Source organism: Labrus mixtus, chromosome 2, assembly GCF_963584025.1.
Source record: "Labrus mixtus chromosome 2, fLabMix1.1, whole genome shotgun sequence".
In the NCBI taxonomy this organism is placed as follows: Eukaryota; Metazoa; Chordata; class Actinopteri; order Labriformes; family Labridae; genus Labrus; species Labrus mixtus.
The window spans coordinates 33,046,334-33,062,627 of record NC_083613.1 but is presented as its reverse complement, the minus strand read 5'-3'; the positions used below and the strand labels follow the sequence as shown (position 1 = coordinate 33,062,627).

General features: G+C 42.2%; 4 protein-coding genes across 4 annotated transcripts in view; 1 reads left to right on the top strand and 3 right to left on the bottom strand.

Annotated features, from left to right (window-relative positions):
* The window catches only part of pkn1a (protein kinase N1a), a 54,534-nt gene extending 53,105 nt beyond the window's left edge, over positions 1-1,429 (bottom strand). The window contains exon 1 of the mRNA XM_061062298.1: positions 633-1,429. Within this exon, the coding sequence (XP_060918281.1) occupies positions 633-653 (21 nt within the window). The 5' untranslated portion in view covers positions 654-1,429. The remainder of the gene's footprint in view (positions 1-632) is intronic.
* The window catches only part of mcoln1a (mucolipin TRP cation channel 1a), a 153,834-nt gene that overhangs the window by 76,978 nt on the left and 60,562 nt on the right, over positions 1-16,294 (bottom strand). The gene's annotated exons all lie outside the window — the stretch shown is intronic.
* On the top strand, positions 4,502-9,449 carry c2h19orf67 (chromosome 2 C19orf67 homolog). Its single transcript, XM_061062214.1, has 6 exons — positions 4,502-4,607; positions 5,783-5,927; positions 6,248-6,348; positions 7,509-7,718; positions 7,828-7,980; positions 8,785-9,449. Exons 1-6 carry the CDS (start codon positions 4,543-4,545, stop codon positions 8,909-8,911), a joined length of 801 nt encoding a protein of 266 aa, XP_060918197.1. The 5' UTR covers positions 4,502-4,542; the 3' UTR covers positions 8,912-9,449.
* prr36a (proline rich 36a) overlaps positions 9,281-16,294 on the bottom strand; it is a 38,301-nt gene continuing 31,287 nt past the window's right edge. Inside the window, exon 6 of the mRNA XM_061062208.1 lies at positions 9,281-15,032. Within this exon, the coding sequence (XP_060918191.1) occupies positions 13,894-15,032 (1,139 nt within the window). The 3' untranslated portion in view covers positions 9,281-13,893. The remainder of the gene's footprint in view (positions 15,033-16,294) is intronic.

Genomic DNA, 16,294 nt, shown 5'->3' with positions numbered 1-16,294 from the left:
TATAAAAATCTGCCGCAAGAAAAAGAGGTTGAGAGCTGCGTAAACTTCAACAATACGTTGCCAATGTGTTTGTGCAATTTAGACAGTGTGCAGGAGTTTGTCTGCAAATTTGGGGTTTTAACAACGAGAAATTCTCAAATATTAGTGCCTCGGACTTCTCAATTTCATTGCAATTTTATCATAACATGTAACTTAATGGTTTGATTTTCACTATTCTGGTATTGTGATAACAGTCCTACACATTATAATGTCTAAATTAAACTGTGTTTCAAACCGGATGTTTCCAATTTTGGAGACAGTATCCAATTTGAGGGGTCACAATGCATTACAGTTAAATAATTCAATGTTTATTTATTTTGTTAGATCTTTCATTTTTGCTTGTGAACGACCACACGTACCCTCTTAAATTATGAAGAATATCCAAGGAAAAGGTCAATGTAAGGCGGGGTCAAAACTACATTTTGATGCTCAACAAAAGTTGTAAACCACTTGTTTTAAGTATGTATCTTAGGTTTGACATAAAAAGGGGGAAAAGTCAGAGAAATGGCCCAGAGCCAGCTCAGGAAGGAAGTCAACTAATATCCAACAATAGCAGCAGGATGCAAGACATTTATCATATTCATCATTCTTACTTGAATGGAGTCGTTCGCCATGGTTGTCCCTGTTGCTCCTTTTTCAGTCAGTTTGCTGGTTCACAGTCAACCTGTGCACATGTGGGGTTTGCACTGCACGTCAAGGCACTGTCTCCTTATTCCCAAAGACTATTTAATACAATTAATGATCCAGATATGTCTCCCTGTGAGGCTTATCTCAACTTCACGCAGTCTGTCTTGACACAAAGGCAAATAGTCAAGAGGGTAATCCGCATTGTTGGCTCTCCTGGCCGCGCCTGAACTGATCCACCCTGCGCGTTTTTAATGTGTTTAACCAGCTTCAGCCACAGAATGAAGATGCGTTCACGGTCCGCACGAAAAAAATGTTGCCCTCTAAGTCATTGTTCGTTTAATTGGACAGCCGTTCAACAGCTAGCAAGAGCCCCTTAAAATCCACAGGCAGGGCTGCTCCGTCATGTCGTCATGAACCCGAGTCACATCCACACACAGGACGAGACGAAAGAAAGCCTCTTCTTCTTCGTCCTCTTTTCCTCCTTTCTTTTTCCCGGTAACGTCCGTGAGACATGAACACGCCTCAGCCTCTTGTCTGTATCACATGCCACACACACACACACACACACACACACACTCTCACACACTCTCACACACACTCACACACTCACACACACTCACAGAAAAAGCCGCCTGTCAGTCCTTCACACCGTTAGCTGAGGTCCAAAAACACACAAAAGAACCCCGCTCGTCGTTCCGGTACTGGGGCTGCAGCTCATCACATTCAAACAGTAAACTAACTGACGGCGCAGCTACACTCTGCCCATGCGCGCTCCCGATGCCCGGCCGTTCATTGGTCCAGGGCGGCGAGAGCGCGCCCGGAAGTGTCATGTGACCCCCCACCAGCTTACGTTCTCTGTGCTGTTACTTTTAATGAACCACCTGTTGATACGTAAACGCAACAGGAGGGGGGAGACAGCTAAACTTGTTAAAGTAATTAAACCCAATTCAACTCTTTGTAAGTAAAAGTTTTGAAGTACCGTAATGTCCCGGATATAAGAACAACACACTATTTTCAGTCACATTTCATCGTGTTGTATTCAAACCATTACGGTAATTTAATTTAAAATGAAATTCAAAGATAAAGATACGGCTTAAGCAAAACAGGAAACAGGAATATAATTATTAAAAATAACAAGAAGTTAAAAATCAAACATATTTACATCAGTTAAATAAAGGGAGAACAAATACAATAATAGAATAATACAAGGTGTGTACACTTCCACTTGTGGAAAGAGTTATTGATGCTCAAGATGCTTTATTGGCATGAATGTAATAAAAACAACAACAATAACAGCAGCACGAGTGATAATCAAATGAAGAGTCGTAGTCAAATTAATTCATATTGTCATGATAATAATAGTAATAATAAAATTATTAATTAATTATAATTAATTAATTATGAAAAAATAATAATTCAAATATTATTCCGGTAATACAAAACAACAACTACAAATAAACATTGAGGTGGGAAAGATGTAATTATAATTATTATTATTATTATTTATTATTAGGTGCAATAAAGTGACAAACTGGTGATATATACATAACAAATGAGGCACAAAAAAACAAACAGACAAGGTCAGGACAATGACTCCAAAATACATTAAAAAATAAAATAAAACAAATAAAACAAATAAAGACAGCAAAAGACACACATCAGACTACGAACAGAAAAACTACAAAACTATATGAAATACCTAAGAAGGGATACAGGAAGTGAGAGAAGGGTAATTAGGTAATCATTTTTTCTAATTTTGAGTTTATTAGACTGTTGGATGTTTTATATCATGTGTGTATATGTGTGTTTGTGTGTGTAAATTGGTGTTTATAGAAGGTACTGATACTGAACATCCATATTATATGTAGGTAGCCTTTTAAAAACATACTCAGAGGTAGAGATGAGGTCAAACTCTCTCAACAGAAAGGCTGTCCCATGATAAGGTACATGATGATATGGTCTGTTGTAGATCTGATATGACGTTGAACTGAGTCACGCACACATATCTGATTTGCATGATGAAAATGAGCCAGCAGAAAGATAGAGAGTCACACGCACGGCTCCGGCATAAACACGACTACACACACATGAAAATCTGCAGAAAGAATCCCAGCTGATGACAGAAGTCAGACCTGAGTATGAGCCAACTGTAGAGACGATAAAACTGTGAATAAAACCAATGAATCCTCAAGTATTACATCAGTTTGTGTTATGTGTTGACATGATAATACTGATTCATGAAAAGTCTGTGTAGGTTCTCAGTCATCCAGGTCATGCTGATTAATTCATTAATTCATTAAGCTTGATCCAAAGGCGGTTTATCTTCAACCGAGTCCAGTTTCCTTTGGATCAAGCTTCGAACGTATCTTACACTTTGAACTTAGAATTCTTTTTTTTTTGTCTGAAATCTTAGTTTTAATTGTATAAATACATTTTTATGTTTTTATATACCTTTCATTGTGTTGTCTTGTTTCCCACAAGTTATGGTAGACAGAGACAAGACCAAGTCTGACCGCCTGTCAGTGCTGGTTTTGACCGGTCTTGATTTAAAATCCGCCCAGGCCTGAGACGAAGAAAAGACAGAATACAGTAAGTAAAGATAGGAAGTAAACTCACAGTATAAACGCTTTGAGTGTGAGCTAGTACACGAGCTAGTACACGCAAGAGGTAGAGTGCGAGCAGGGAGACAGGGAGGCGTGTGATTGGTTCATCAGGTTGGTACCTCGTGGCAGACATTGGTCAAAGTTTTTACTGACTTACAAACTGATACAGATGATGGATTTTCTTTGTTCCTTTTTCAGAGAACATGAGTTATTAATTTCTGTCAGGACCTAAAGACAAATTAAACCAAAATCTTGAAAAGTGTATCTGGAGGAAATGACCAACCCTGCCTTTAAATTAAGGGCTGCTCTCATCTCTGTGTTTCACTAATAATAATAATAATAATAAATAGTAAAAAATAAATTTTGCATGTTTCCTAAAGAATATGTGCGTGTTTTAATACTACAGGTCCTAAAAAAATACAAATATAAAATAATAAATCGTTATTGTTTGTTGTTTTTCCTTGTTGAACTTTGACACCTGAACGCCTCACACCAGCGAGCGACCGTTGAGGACAGGAAGTCCAAATTAGCTATTTTCGTTATTTAAACGATTATAATACAATAATAATGTTGCTATATTAACTTTTTGTGGTGGAAACACTCGTTAAAAAACGTAAGTAGCCGTAGGAATCAGGTTTCTCAGGTTGATTTATTGGTTAAATCGATGCTAACGTTAAAGCTAGCGCGATGCTAACTTTAACGGATAAACAAACTGTCGGTTTTCGGGTCATTGCGTGTCTAAAAGCTCTTAAATAATCCGGTTAGTGAAGAATTTAAGTTTCCACAGGTGTCTAAACCTACCCACATAACAAAATATGACAGATATTGAAGTTCAGGTTGATGTCCAGCTCACCTCAAACTCAGCGGTAGATGACCGTAAGTCTGCGGGCCTGAGGGACGTCATGAGCGGGGAGGAGGGTCAGCGACACGCCGGTCAAGGTGCTCAAATATGGAGCCTTGAATGCTTTTTAAAACATATTCCCCTAACTTTATTTAGCCACATGTAATGTAATTTTTTTTGTATTTTTTGTAATGTATTTTACTAAGACATATAATCATCCCACACGTCTGTTGATTTGGTATATTTATGTGTTTTTGTCATAAAGGGGATAATGAACTTTCACTGTTTTGCTCTTCAGAGATGAAGGAGACGCTGCTGCTGTTGGCCGACGTCGCTCTGCTGCCCCCCTGTGGCGATGACGCGTCCTGCAGCTGTGACTGTGAGGCCTGCAGCTGTGTGGAGGTCAGACAGCTGGAGAGGGGCCTGCAGTCCATGCTGCTGCAGCTCCAGTTCCTCTTGGGCAAAGCTGATTACTTAGAAGACCTCCTCATCAACGGGTACGGAGCCGGAGACTCAATATGCACCAATGTTACCTGAAGTGTTCTTACTTTAGGATCCTTTTTTTATATTTAAATCTTTTTAAAGAATATCAGGGATGTAACGATTCACTCAACTCATGATACGATTATCTCACACTTTATTTAACAAAACGAGACTGTAGACAAATGATGACTGAAAAAGATTCCTTTAGGGCAGGGGTGTCCAAAGTGCGGCCCGAGGGCCATTTGCGGCCCTTGAGGGGATTTTTTGTGGCCCTTGACTTCAAATGAAGAATCAGAAGATTTTGGCCCGAGGCCTCGATTAAGATCGGCACATTATCTTATTTTTCTTTTTCATGTTAACAAGGGCTGAACAATATTCCTAAAATAGAAAATGTTCAGTAACATGTATGTTGTTGTTGTTTTTTTTTAAATCTACAGCTTTTACTATTTTCCACATTTTTTTTGTAAACTATGAAAAAAAACATATGCAAAATTTTTGCAAACAAGCGGACTGTTGTTTAACCATTTAATGACCTGAGCTAAATGAACCAGGTTACAGGCTTGATTCTGAGAAAAAAACAAATAAAGTAGAATGAAGAAATCTAAATATTTGATTTCCTTTTATTATCGGGTTTCTTTAGCGAGCCTTTTGATTCTGATCTACAAAGCCTTACTATTTTTTCAACTATATTTCAAAAAACAAAACCTGTGGCCCGCGAGCGATTCTAACACGACAATTTTGGCCCGCAAGAAAAAAAGTTTGGACAACACCGCTTTAGGGGCTGCTAACCCGATTGTCAATATATTTTTTTTCTCAACAAGTGGAGGTGATTGGAGCTTCTCATTGTGGTGTGGATTAAATGCTGCATCATGTTGGTAGTTCTATTTGTGTAGTTCTCTGTCTTGTAATATTTGCACACAGTTTCTGTCTCGTCTGTTATCACCTCTTTCATTTTCTGTCTCGGGGGAAGCCAAAATTCTTCCACACCGCACGTCCTCAATTTCTAAATCCTGCTCTGCAGCTGCTGACGCTCACCATGTTATTAAGATTCATTTTTCAGAGTACTAATGTGAATCTTCACACCTTTGAATCGATTTATCTTGATTTTGCGATTCATCTCTACATCCCTACGTTGAGTACAAATGTCTTACAAACCCACATGTTGTTTTTCCTGCGTGTGATTTTACAGAAAATGTGATTCAGAAAGTCAGAGTCCCACTGAAGAAGTCCAAAGATTTCTGTTCACCTGTCAGCCGTACTTTAACTACGTGGAATCCATGACGAGGAAGAAAGCGTCGCCCCACACTCCTCTGCCCTTTGAGATCCACACCAGGGTAAATATTTTTCACCCAATTTTCTAAAAAGACGATGGCTGTGTCAGAAATACTTTTTGTAGTGGTGTCTGAATTTCTGAGTGAGCATTGTCGTACCCTATATAGACAACTCAATGTATCCCACAATGCATTGTGACATGTAGTGTACAACTGATTGCCACTATCCAAGCAATATATACCATCATGCATTGCGGTTAAAAGATTTTTGCGAGCAGAAAGTGTCGACTTCTTTTGTGTGTTTGTGTGTGTGTGTGTGTGTGTGTGTGTGTGTGTGTGTGTGTGTGTGTGTGTGTGTGTGTGTGTGTGTGTAGCGTGTGCAGCTGTTGGACTTCTCTCAGCAGCTGTGTGACAGGTTGGAGCAGCTGGTGTTGACCTGCGCCAGCTACAATCTCGTCTGTTTGGACGACGCAGAGCCTAACAGGTACTCACACACAAACACACTCTGAGGAAATACACACGTTACACACATATTTACAGGATACTTCTAAAAAGTGTCCAGAAAATCAGGATTACTTGCTGATTTCCATTGGTGTTATTTATTTTGGGGGGCTTTGAATAAGTTGTGCAGCATTATGTTTCCTATAAATCAACTTTCCAGTCGTAAAAATTTGATTTTATAGGTTCAACATGTAACTCTGACACCTAGTGGTTAAAACGGGTACTGCAGTCCAAATTCTAAACATTGTAGAGAGCTGTCTCCCCCCCTCCTCCACTAGAGTCCATGCTCACACAGGTCACCATGTGGTGGACTCTGAAGCTTCAGTGTTTATCCAGCTCTGCATGGGTCTGTAAACCTTTCTGTGTTCTAACCTCTCTCCATTTTTCAAAAAGCATCTCCAATATTGATCCTAGTTTGAGCACGTTTCTGCTCGTGTTCGGCTTGGCCTCTGACTGCTTACCTCGCTCTGTTTTGCCCGTCCTTTGGATACCGTCGTTTGTCCTCCTGCTCGAGTCTATGATGGTCAGACTCTCTTATTTATCAGATTGTCTATGGTGGATCATAGCTCAGTATTTCCCTGACAGCCTGAAACATGTGATACCTCCGTTCAAGCTGGCGGCTGGTGATTCCTAAAGCTGTCAGCGGCTGTAGCCTTCGATTTCAAGCACTCATCATGTCATTCCCTGACCTCAATCTGTATTTGGTGGAAATGCTTTTAGTGTGTTTGCGCCATCGTCTTGGTCTGAGCTGCAGAGTCACCTGGAACTAGAGCATCTAGTCGACTTGGACGATAGAAGAAAGATAAATTTGACTAATGTATGCACGTGTTTCTCTGCTTCACACTTCTGATTTGTTTATCATCTGTCTTTGTTCTCTGTCTTTGCCAGGACTCTTCTTAAAAAGAGATCTTGTATCTCAAAGAGTAGGTTTTCCTGGTTAAATAAAAAGTCATGAATGACTTAAGGAGGCAGAATGTATTTACATAGGCTTGTAAATATTTTGAGGCTTTGTAGTTCCCCCATCATAAATCAAAATAACAATGTTTCTGCTTCATTTCTATTTCCTGAATCCTGACTGCCTCTGCTTGAATAATCTAACTTCTCTTTTTTTTTAAAAACTTTTTCCCTCTCTCCGCCTCACAGCATCTCTCACTTCTGCATCGGTCAGAGTCAGCTCGGTCGGCTGAGGCTCACCGTGTTTCGCTATTGTAAGCCGATGCCGTACCTGTCCCGGGTGGACACGGGCGTGTACAAACAAATGCGCTGGAACGTGGAGAGACTCCGAGAGGACGTGCAGCCGCTCCAACAAGACGGGGGGGAGAGAGAGGAAGAACCAGTCGGCGACACAGAGTAGTGAGTCTGAACGACATCTTCTCATTTCTTTTTTTTTTTTTTTTTTACAAATTTACCAAAATAAATGTTTGTTCTGACGCTGATATGAACGCTCTTATGTTTCCCTCAGTTACTTCCTGTGCTGTGAGGATGTTCCAAACTCGCACACAGACGCTGACTGGGAAAGCCAAAGTGCGTCAGATGGTGACGTCCTGAGGGTGTGGTCCATCGGTCAGTGGGTGCAGGTGTTCCCTGACACAAACACAGAGGACATCTACGACTGGTAACACTGAGTTACAGTTCATTTTATTTGCTTTAATAGGAGGAGAGGCGTCCATGACAAGTGGTCAAAACTATTGATTCACATGTTAAAGTGTAAAACAGACCCAGTGAACCTTGAGCAGGATTTAAAGGAGGACATTTAGATGGAACAGGATTTGAAGTGGGTGCACCCAAGACCTCTTTTAAACATTTTTAAACGGGCTAGAAGTACGGTGTTAACATCAGCGTGTTAGAAAAGGTGACTTTGCCTTATAACTGATGATTTGTTCATTTTAGTTTTGAAGGTTTTGTATTATCATTTATTTTGATGAGAGAGGGAAGGAATTGACATTTCAGTTGTTTTATACAGAAACTTGATCGCCTAGTCCGATCACAACAGCCTCTGTACATGTGGCGCATAAACTACTAACTGCTAGCACATACAACTGCTAACATTATAACTTTAGCGGCATTTCTCTAATACCATTTTGCAACGTTGGCTGAAATCCCATCAACACAAACATAGCTTCAACCTGTTTTATATTTAAATACAAGCACCATAAATAGGCAGCTTTAAGAGCTGAGTGATGTAAAAGAGGAGGAGAGAAGCAGCAATTTAAATGAGATATGACTCGACAGTCGCCAATAATCTGTATGGGAATTTGTGTAAGAAAACTGTAAACATGAACTTTTGATCAGCGTCTTTAAATACTTGTTGAGAAAAACCAAAATTCTGAACGGCTTTTCAGTAGAAAAATGCTCGCTAGGGGAAGATCCTCAGTGTGTGATTACTAAAATAACAGTATATATGTTGTGTTTGTTCCAGGATCATGTGTGAGGTTCCTCAGGGCTCCTACTTCAGGCTCCTGTCTCTTGGCGGTGACGAGCCGTCGAGCTGCAGCGCTACGGACCAACTGCTCAAGCTGCTTTTGTCACGCCACGATACAGAGTGATGTCACAACGTCTGTCTCCACTCAGGAGGGTGTGTGTGAACGGGGACCTCGAGCTAAAGCTAGCTACGAAGCAGACGTGTTCAGTTCTGTGAGTTTTAAAGGTTAAACAAAAATATGTCGGAGAGCTGCGGTGCCTTCAGGAGCGGTCCAGTTCTCCATATTTAAAGCCAAAGAGGCATCCGTTTGTTAAAGTTTCCTTCTGTTGCGTTTGTGGCATCACGTCCGTTTTACAGATCTTTGCTGCACAGCTTTCGTTTCTTTCTTCTGTTCAGAGCGTTCATGTTGTGAATTTTAAAAAGCTTGTACATATTTTGAAGTTTTATATATTTCTACAGTTTGCATGTCGTGTTGTGAAGAAGTCAACGAGTGTTATTATAAAAAGAAACATTTTATTTACATGAAACATCGCATTGAAATAATTACACAACAATCACAGATTTTCTGTCCTTCACAAAGTTTGAAACAAGGAAAACTTTTACATCTTCAGACGAGCTGCCGCGATTCGAGAGCCAGTTCACTTCAACCCCCCCCCCCCCCAAAGGCCTCACTTCATTTTTAATAAATTAAAAATCCAAAACGGTGGATTTAAGAAACACAGAGACCAACTTCTGTCTTTGTGTTCAGTTTGACCTTCACACCACTCAGCTAATCATTCTGAATGACTAGACGAGAAAAAAGGCAACAACAAAAAATAAAATCTAGCATGTACAGCGAACATCCTTCACTCTCTATTCAATAAAAAAATCTATACTTAAACTCTTAAAGGGCTCGACAGGTTTCTAAATCTCTAAAGTACAAATTTCAGTGGGTTTCCCTTCGTTACAGTGCGCAGTCTTTTTTTAAACAAAACATAAAATCTTACATAAAACATGAAGACAGAACGTTAAAGAAATGTCCGACACACATTTTCCAACGACACAAACACCTGGTTGCCTTTCAGCTGCTACAGAGGCTTTGATTGGACGATGAATCAACAGTGTGATGGGATGAGAATCAGCCTCGTGTGAGGTCGTCAAATTGATTGATGCTACAGCATCTTCAGGGTCTGTTCCCACTAACGCCTTTTTCTTGCACAGGCAGCGCTCATGACCTCAGATTCAGAGCGCTTTTCATCAAGTTTTTCGTTGCTAGGTTACGATAGTTAACTTTTACTCCCCTCGGTAGTGACCTTTACAGTCTGATCACACAGAGACACGCTTGCCGGGCGCTCTTCTCTATTGCTATTGGACGCTTTTTTTTGGGCATGCATAGAATTATTTATTTTCTCGTCAATGTCACTTTTGGTGAAAACAGCCAATCAAAATCCAGGAGGCGGGTTTACCTCCACTTTGCATGACATCATTCTCCCTCCTCATGTAGAAGCAAAGCAACGTGTTTGTGTTTGCTAAAATCTGTTTTTCCCATTTTTTTTATTTGATCGCCTGTATGACCACGCAGGCGCTCCCAGCTGAGACGCACTCAGGCGTTTTTAATTAGAGCTGAGCCGATGGCGACGTCTCTCTGATCAGAAATAGACTTCTACTCGCCTCTGTGGTGACGGTTAGCGCCTTGTTTCTTCAAGGAAGTATCACAGAGAAAACATGAAAACAGTGCCAGATTATCGAAACAGGTGTCGACTTTTTGTTTTGTATTAAAGTTAAAAATTCAAATATAGAGACAGCCTGTCCAGAATTTTAAATTTTAGTCTAAAGAGCTGGACGAGAACTGACCTCAAGCTCAACGTCAATAAGAATAAAAAACATTTATCGTCCGGTACATGGAAAGAGACGGTCAAATTTAACCTTACTTTAAAACTTGAGATATCTCCAGTGACGGCCTGAAACACTGACTGACAAACACACACACACACACACACACTTTCGTACCATAGCTCATCACAGTTTCAACAATTAATACCAAACATAACCTGATATTGACCCCGCCCACCACTCACTGCCCGATAATAACCCTCCTCAAACTTTTAAAAAAACGGTATTGAATCATAAATCTGTGTGCTTTATGAAACTGCCCATCGTCTGAAAGTGAACCTTAAGAAGACTAAACCTGTGATAGAAGTCTGTGATGGACTACAGATCAGTGACCATGAAGAGGTTTTCACACACGCACTTCTGACAGCACGCCGCTGAAGCTTTCTAACACGTTCAACAAGGTGTAAAGTTTCCCTGTCGGACGTGAGGAGGAGGAGCAAGAAAAGGAGGAGGGGGAAGAAGAGGAGAAGGAAGTGGAGGAGGAGGAGGTGGAGAAGAAGGAGGTGTTAAAAACAGCACAGCAGAAATGTATCCTACACTGAACTGTCATTTTTACCTTTACATCGATGCGTCATCGGGTGTCAACGAATGGTCGTAACGAGATTTAAGTAGCGAGCGAGCAGAAAAGAGCCGCTTCATTACGTGTAGGAAGATCGTAGCCATCACACCTCTTCATTTTGTTAAATACTTCCTGCTGAGTTCGACTCACCACGACTTCACCTGGACATTTTACAAAGGAGCTGCCGGGAAAAGTTCAGGCAGTCGGGTTTTAAAAAATCAACAGTTTAGGATGCCGGCAGCGGAGTGGGTAGTGCGCCCGCCTCGTGAGGAGGTTGTATTCCCCACACACTCTCTCTCTCCTGACTCTGTCCTATCTCTAAATGAAAAATAAAAAACTTATCTTAAAATCGAGAGTTTGCATTTGAACTTGCAGCTCACCGCTGGCATTTTCAGGAGTTTTGTGCATGTGTGAAAACGCCTAAAAAGCCTAAAAGCCTTCTGCATAAATCACTCGCTCATAAATCTCTCAATACTAGTACATGAACATTTTAGTAGAAAAAAAAACCCTCATAACTTGACTCCAGTGTTTCTCAGGGTTTTGTCTACATGTTTCACCGACCTTTGGTAGCAAAAAAAAAAAACTCAAAATGTTTAAGCCTGAGGTTGTTTCAGAAATGTCACGATCCATCTCAGCTGTGACCAAGTCGTCAGTGTGCAGGCTTTTGTTTTTGACAAAGTTACAGAAGAACTCTGGGAAATGGAGTTCCTTCATTCAGTAGTAAGACCCGTAGGTTTCTCCAGTGAGAAGAACGCATCCGTCGTCACACGAGAGGAACACAAAGAACAACCACTAACTCTATCGGCCAGTTCAGCTTTGAGTGATCACGGCCATTTAGCACCATCGGCTCGTGTGTGTGCGTGTGCTCATAGTGGCCCCCCATGGCGAAAGGTTAGGCATTGGCTATAGTGTCCAGTTCCAACCCTGTTTGTCAGTAGCAGTGGTGCATCATGGGATTGGGTGGCTCCTGGTGTGTGTGTTTGTGTTTACAGAGGTGTAGGATGTCGAGTGTGACGTGAGAGCGGTGTCATGTTGCGTTTGTCTACTTGGATGTCTGAGCAGCGAAGACTTTCTTGCCCCGAGTATGGACTCTCAGGTAACGTTATAACGATCAATGAGGACACACAGGTCCATGTCCTTGAATTATTTGTGAATTAAGGAGATTCAGTGGCTTTACGTTTTGAATGGAAACTAATATTCCACAGGTCGATCGCAGTTTAACGTTCGCTCATCTTCATCCATGTGTGGTCATGTTCATGCATTTCCTAATAGTTTTGCAACAACCTTATGCTACAATAAGTAAGGCGGAGTCTGAGCATAAGGCCCAATCAATGTCAGTTTTGGGGAAATGTTTATCACTTATTGACGTATCTTTGACTAGAAAGTGGATCAGTGTTGAATCAATAAAACGCTGTTCTCGGGGAGTCTAATGTTAGTTTGTTTAAGAAATATCAATTTAAGACTGGTTTACCATGAACGACCTGAAAGTCTGAATTCAGGGCAAGAATGCTCCATTAATTTATTTAACTTTTATTATATTGTGACTAAACGAGCATGTCTAACAGCAGGTAGTTGCTGATGGTTGATATCTGTGTTGTGCTTGTTTTTAAACAGCTCAGTGTACAGCAGTGGCTCCTTAACAAATTCACCTCTAAAAAACGATCTTTGTCAAATAATCATTACATTTAAAGAGATTATTCCTCTCATATTGATGCATTTTATCTCAGGCTGTGTTAAGATTACATTTTTAATCTCATGTTTGACATTTTATTATTTTGCATTTAAGAATAAAAATAAGTTAGGCTTTTATTTTGAAATTTTGTCCCATCTTCAGCTTAGAGTAATTTACTTGCTGTGTGCTTTTATTTTGAAATACAGTAAGGCCCTTCCTGTAGATAGAAGGTGAGGACATGAAGTTAAGCTCAGAAACAGGAAGTGGTTAGGGATCCTAAACTGACGTCAAACAGCTCAAAGGAACGGTAACAAAGGTCAATGTGTGATGTCATCAGGTCAATGTGTGATGTCATCAGGTCAATGTGTGATGTCATAAGGTGGATATTACTTTTGACTCGTCAGCTGAGCTGTCTGAGAGTTTGTTTAAGTGAAATGAGACATTCAAAGATGCAGCAGTGTCCTTTTACATGACTGAGACTACAGGGAGACACTGAGGACGACTATCTACGGAGAGCCTGAAGGGACAAAATAGCATGAGATGAAAAAAAATGAATCCATTAATTTCAGACCTTAGTTCATCCGATTACCTCGTTAATGCTGGCGGCCTTAAACTTCATATAGCTCTGATAGACATAGAGACTCAGTAGTTTAAAATAATTTAGTTCTTAGATCTTTCCTTCTCTTCCATCTCGTGATTACCTACGGGGTCGGGCAGTAGAAAAATACGTTTTAGCTGCTTCTGTGATTTGTGAATGAAACATGAATTTTGTTACCATCCATTACGATGTGATGGGAGATAAACCGTTAACGTCTGATAAGTAAATATTCATGTATTGAAACGTGTGCACAGGCGGCTCTGTGAGTTTATATCACCCTGTTTGTTTAGTGTTCTGTATTTGTGCGCACTTTGACAGAGCTCGTGTCATCTCCCTGTTCGAGTGGTGTTCTTTTTTTTTTTCACAGTACTGCGATTTAAAGCGAGAGCGCACACTGACGTCCCCTCAGTGATGCGTCTCCAGCTCCACCACCGTCCACTCGCCCTGCGGGGAGCTCCCAGTGGCCTCTGGGGAGAAACTACTGACGGAGGTGACGGTGGCAGAGGGCGGGGTGAGGGGAGGCAGCAGGCTGGGCCACAGGCTGCTCTCCAGCGGGCTCAGAGTTCCTCCCGCTCGTCCCGGCAGCAGCAGCAGGGACGAGCAGCCGTCTCTGTTCAGCATCAGAGTCTGATTGATCAGCTGCTGCACGATGTCCACTTTCTTCCCCCAGTCCAGATCCAGGGGTGGAGGCCGCTCGGGAGACTCAGGGGGGAGAGAGAGGGGGCTGTCTCCGTCCTGGGAGTCGTTGCTGGGTGTCTGAGGGGAGTCTGGGCGAGGAGGAGGAGGAGGGTCCTCTGTGGACACTACAGAGTCCTCATGTTTCTCTTCATCTTTTTTCAACTTTTCACAGGCGTCGTCCTTCTCCGTCTTGTTCTCCGTCTCTTGCTTGCTCTGTTTCTTCTTCTTGGTGTGCTTGAGCTCCTTTATTCCCTCGTCTTCACCTTCCTCTTCATCGGTGTTCTCCAGAGCTTCATAGATGGTGCACAGGCCAGAGGACGGCGACAGCACCACCGTCTGCCCCTTGTTGGACTCCTGCAGCTCCTGTTGCCACTGCATGATCTGCTGCCTCTGCTTCAGCTCCTCTTGTTGCTGCTGCAGCTGCAGCTCCAGATCTCTCCTCTGCTTCAGCTCCTCTTCTTTTCTCACTTTTTCCTCCTCCTCCTCCTTCTTTTTCGCCGCCTCCACCTGCTCTCGCACCTTTCTCTCCATCTCCTCCTTATTCCTTTTTATTTCTTCTTCAGCCTCCTCCTTCTTCTTCCTCTGCTCCTCCTCCTCCCTCGTCTTCCTCTCCTGCTCCGCCTCCTCCAGCGGCCTGCTCTGCTGCTCCCGGCGGTGCTGCATCTCCAGCAGCTGCTTCTGGTGCTGCTCCAGCCTGCGGAGCTGCGGGCTCAGCGCTTGCCGCCCGAGGCTCCTCGGCGGGAGGTCGGCGCAGGTCAGCTTCGGCGGGGGGGCCGCGGCTGCCGTGTGAGGTTTGATGATGTCGCAGTAGGTTCTGGGGTACGATGCGTGATCGCGGCGGTGAGGGTGCGGCAGTGCAGTGAAGCCTGTGTGTGAGAGGAAGCGGGGAAGGAAGATTACAGTCGCGTGAGGTTTATAAAACAGGTCACAGGCAGCAGTGCAGTGTGAGTACAAGCAGAAGGGGAGAGGGGAAGGGGAAACGCCTTCAGAGGCTCATACTCAGTAAAGGAAGAGAGGAAGTATTTTTGAAGCCAAGCCCAAGCTGCAGCAGATATTATATTTTAGTGGCAGTGGGACATTGTTGAAAAAAGGTGCAGCAGTGACAAACAGACAGCATCTGTGTATAAACAGTGAACACATCAGGAAATAATAAACCCAAGGTGAGGTGACTGGGGGTGGTGGTTTAAAAAAAATTGTGCAGAGAGCAAAATGTGCATACTTATAGATTTAAATCTCATGTTTTTAAAATCTGCAAAAGAATGATTTTTGTGCAAAAAAAAAGCAGCCAGCTTCCTGTATATGCAATCACTATAAACCATGGTGAGACATACCTAACCACAGACAAGCTTAGTGCAACTCCAACAACAGTCGTCACCCGTGAGTGGAGTGTGTCGTTAGTCAATCAGTGATGCATGCAGAAGCTCCACATGCATTTAAAGTCATCCAGCAACACAAGAAAACTGAAGTAGCAGCTCTTGCCTTTAGAAGGAATCAAAGTCGATGATAAGCTTTTGTTCTAATCAGGCTGACCCTGAACTGAAGTATCCAAAAGGAAATGTAATGAAGTTTGTGCAACAGTGACATCATGCATTAAGTTGACATTATTACAGAGCTGTGGATCAGTGCAGCGAGAACGCTTTGAAAAACAAAAAAAGGCAGAAGAGGAGGGACGCCCACAGTGGACTGGAGGGAGATTAAAGTAGCAGAATAAGAAGGAGCACGTGGTTCGGTTCTTGCAGCTCAACGATGAGTCGTCTTTGCAGCTTCAGATGTCGAAAGGCCGATCCATGGGAGAGAAGTTCTGGTGGAGGGGGAAGACTGCAGAGTCCATCCAGAGTGCTCGTGTTTCTCAGACAAGTCGAGGTAGCGTCTCCACTGATTGTTTAAAATGTAACAGACTTGTGTGAGATTCTGTGTGTGTGTGTGTGTTTCAGGAGTAAAAATAACGAGAGACTGTTGAAGTTAAAATCGTTATCGTCTCTCGTAAGGTGCTGCACGTTTGTGACACCTTGAAGTGTCAGAAAACTTGCACAGAGATCCGATGGATCATAAGTAGGCCTTACACGCTCCTCCAGCATGCCCCCTTTTCAATAAAACTGTAGGATCAGAGAGGTCATGGTAAAAAATC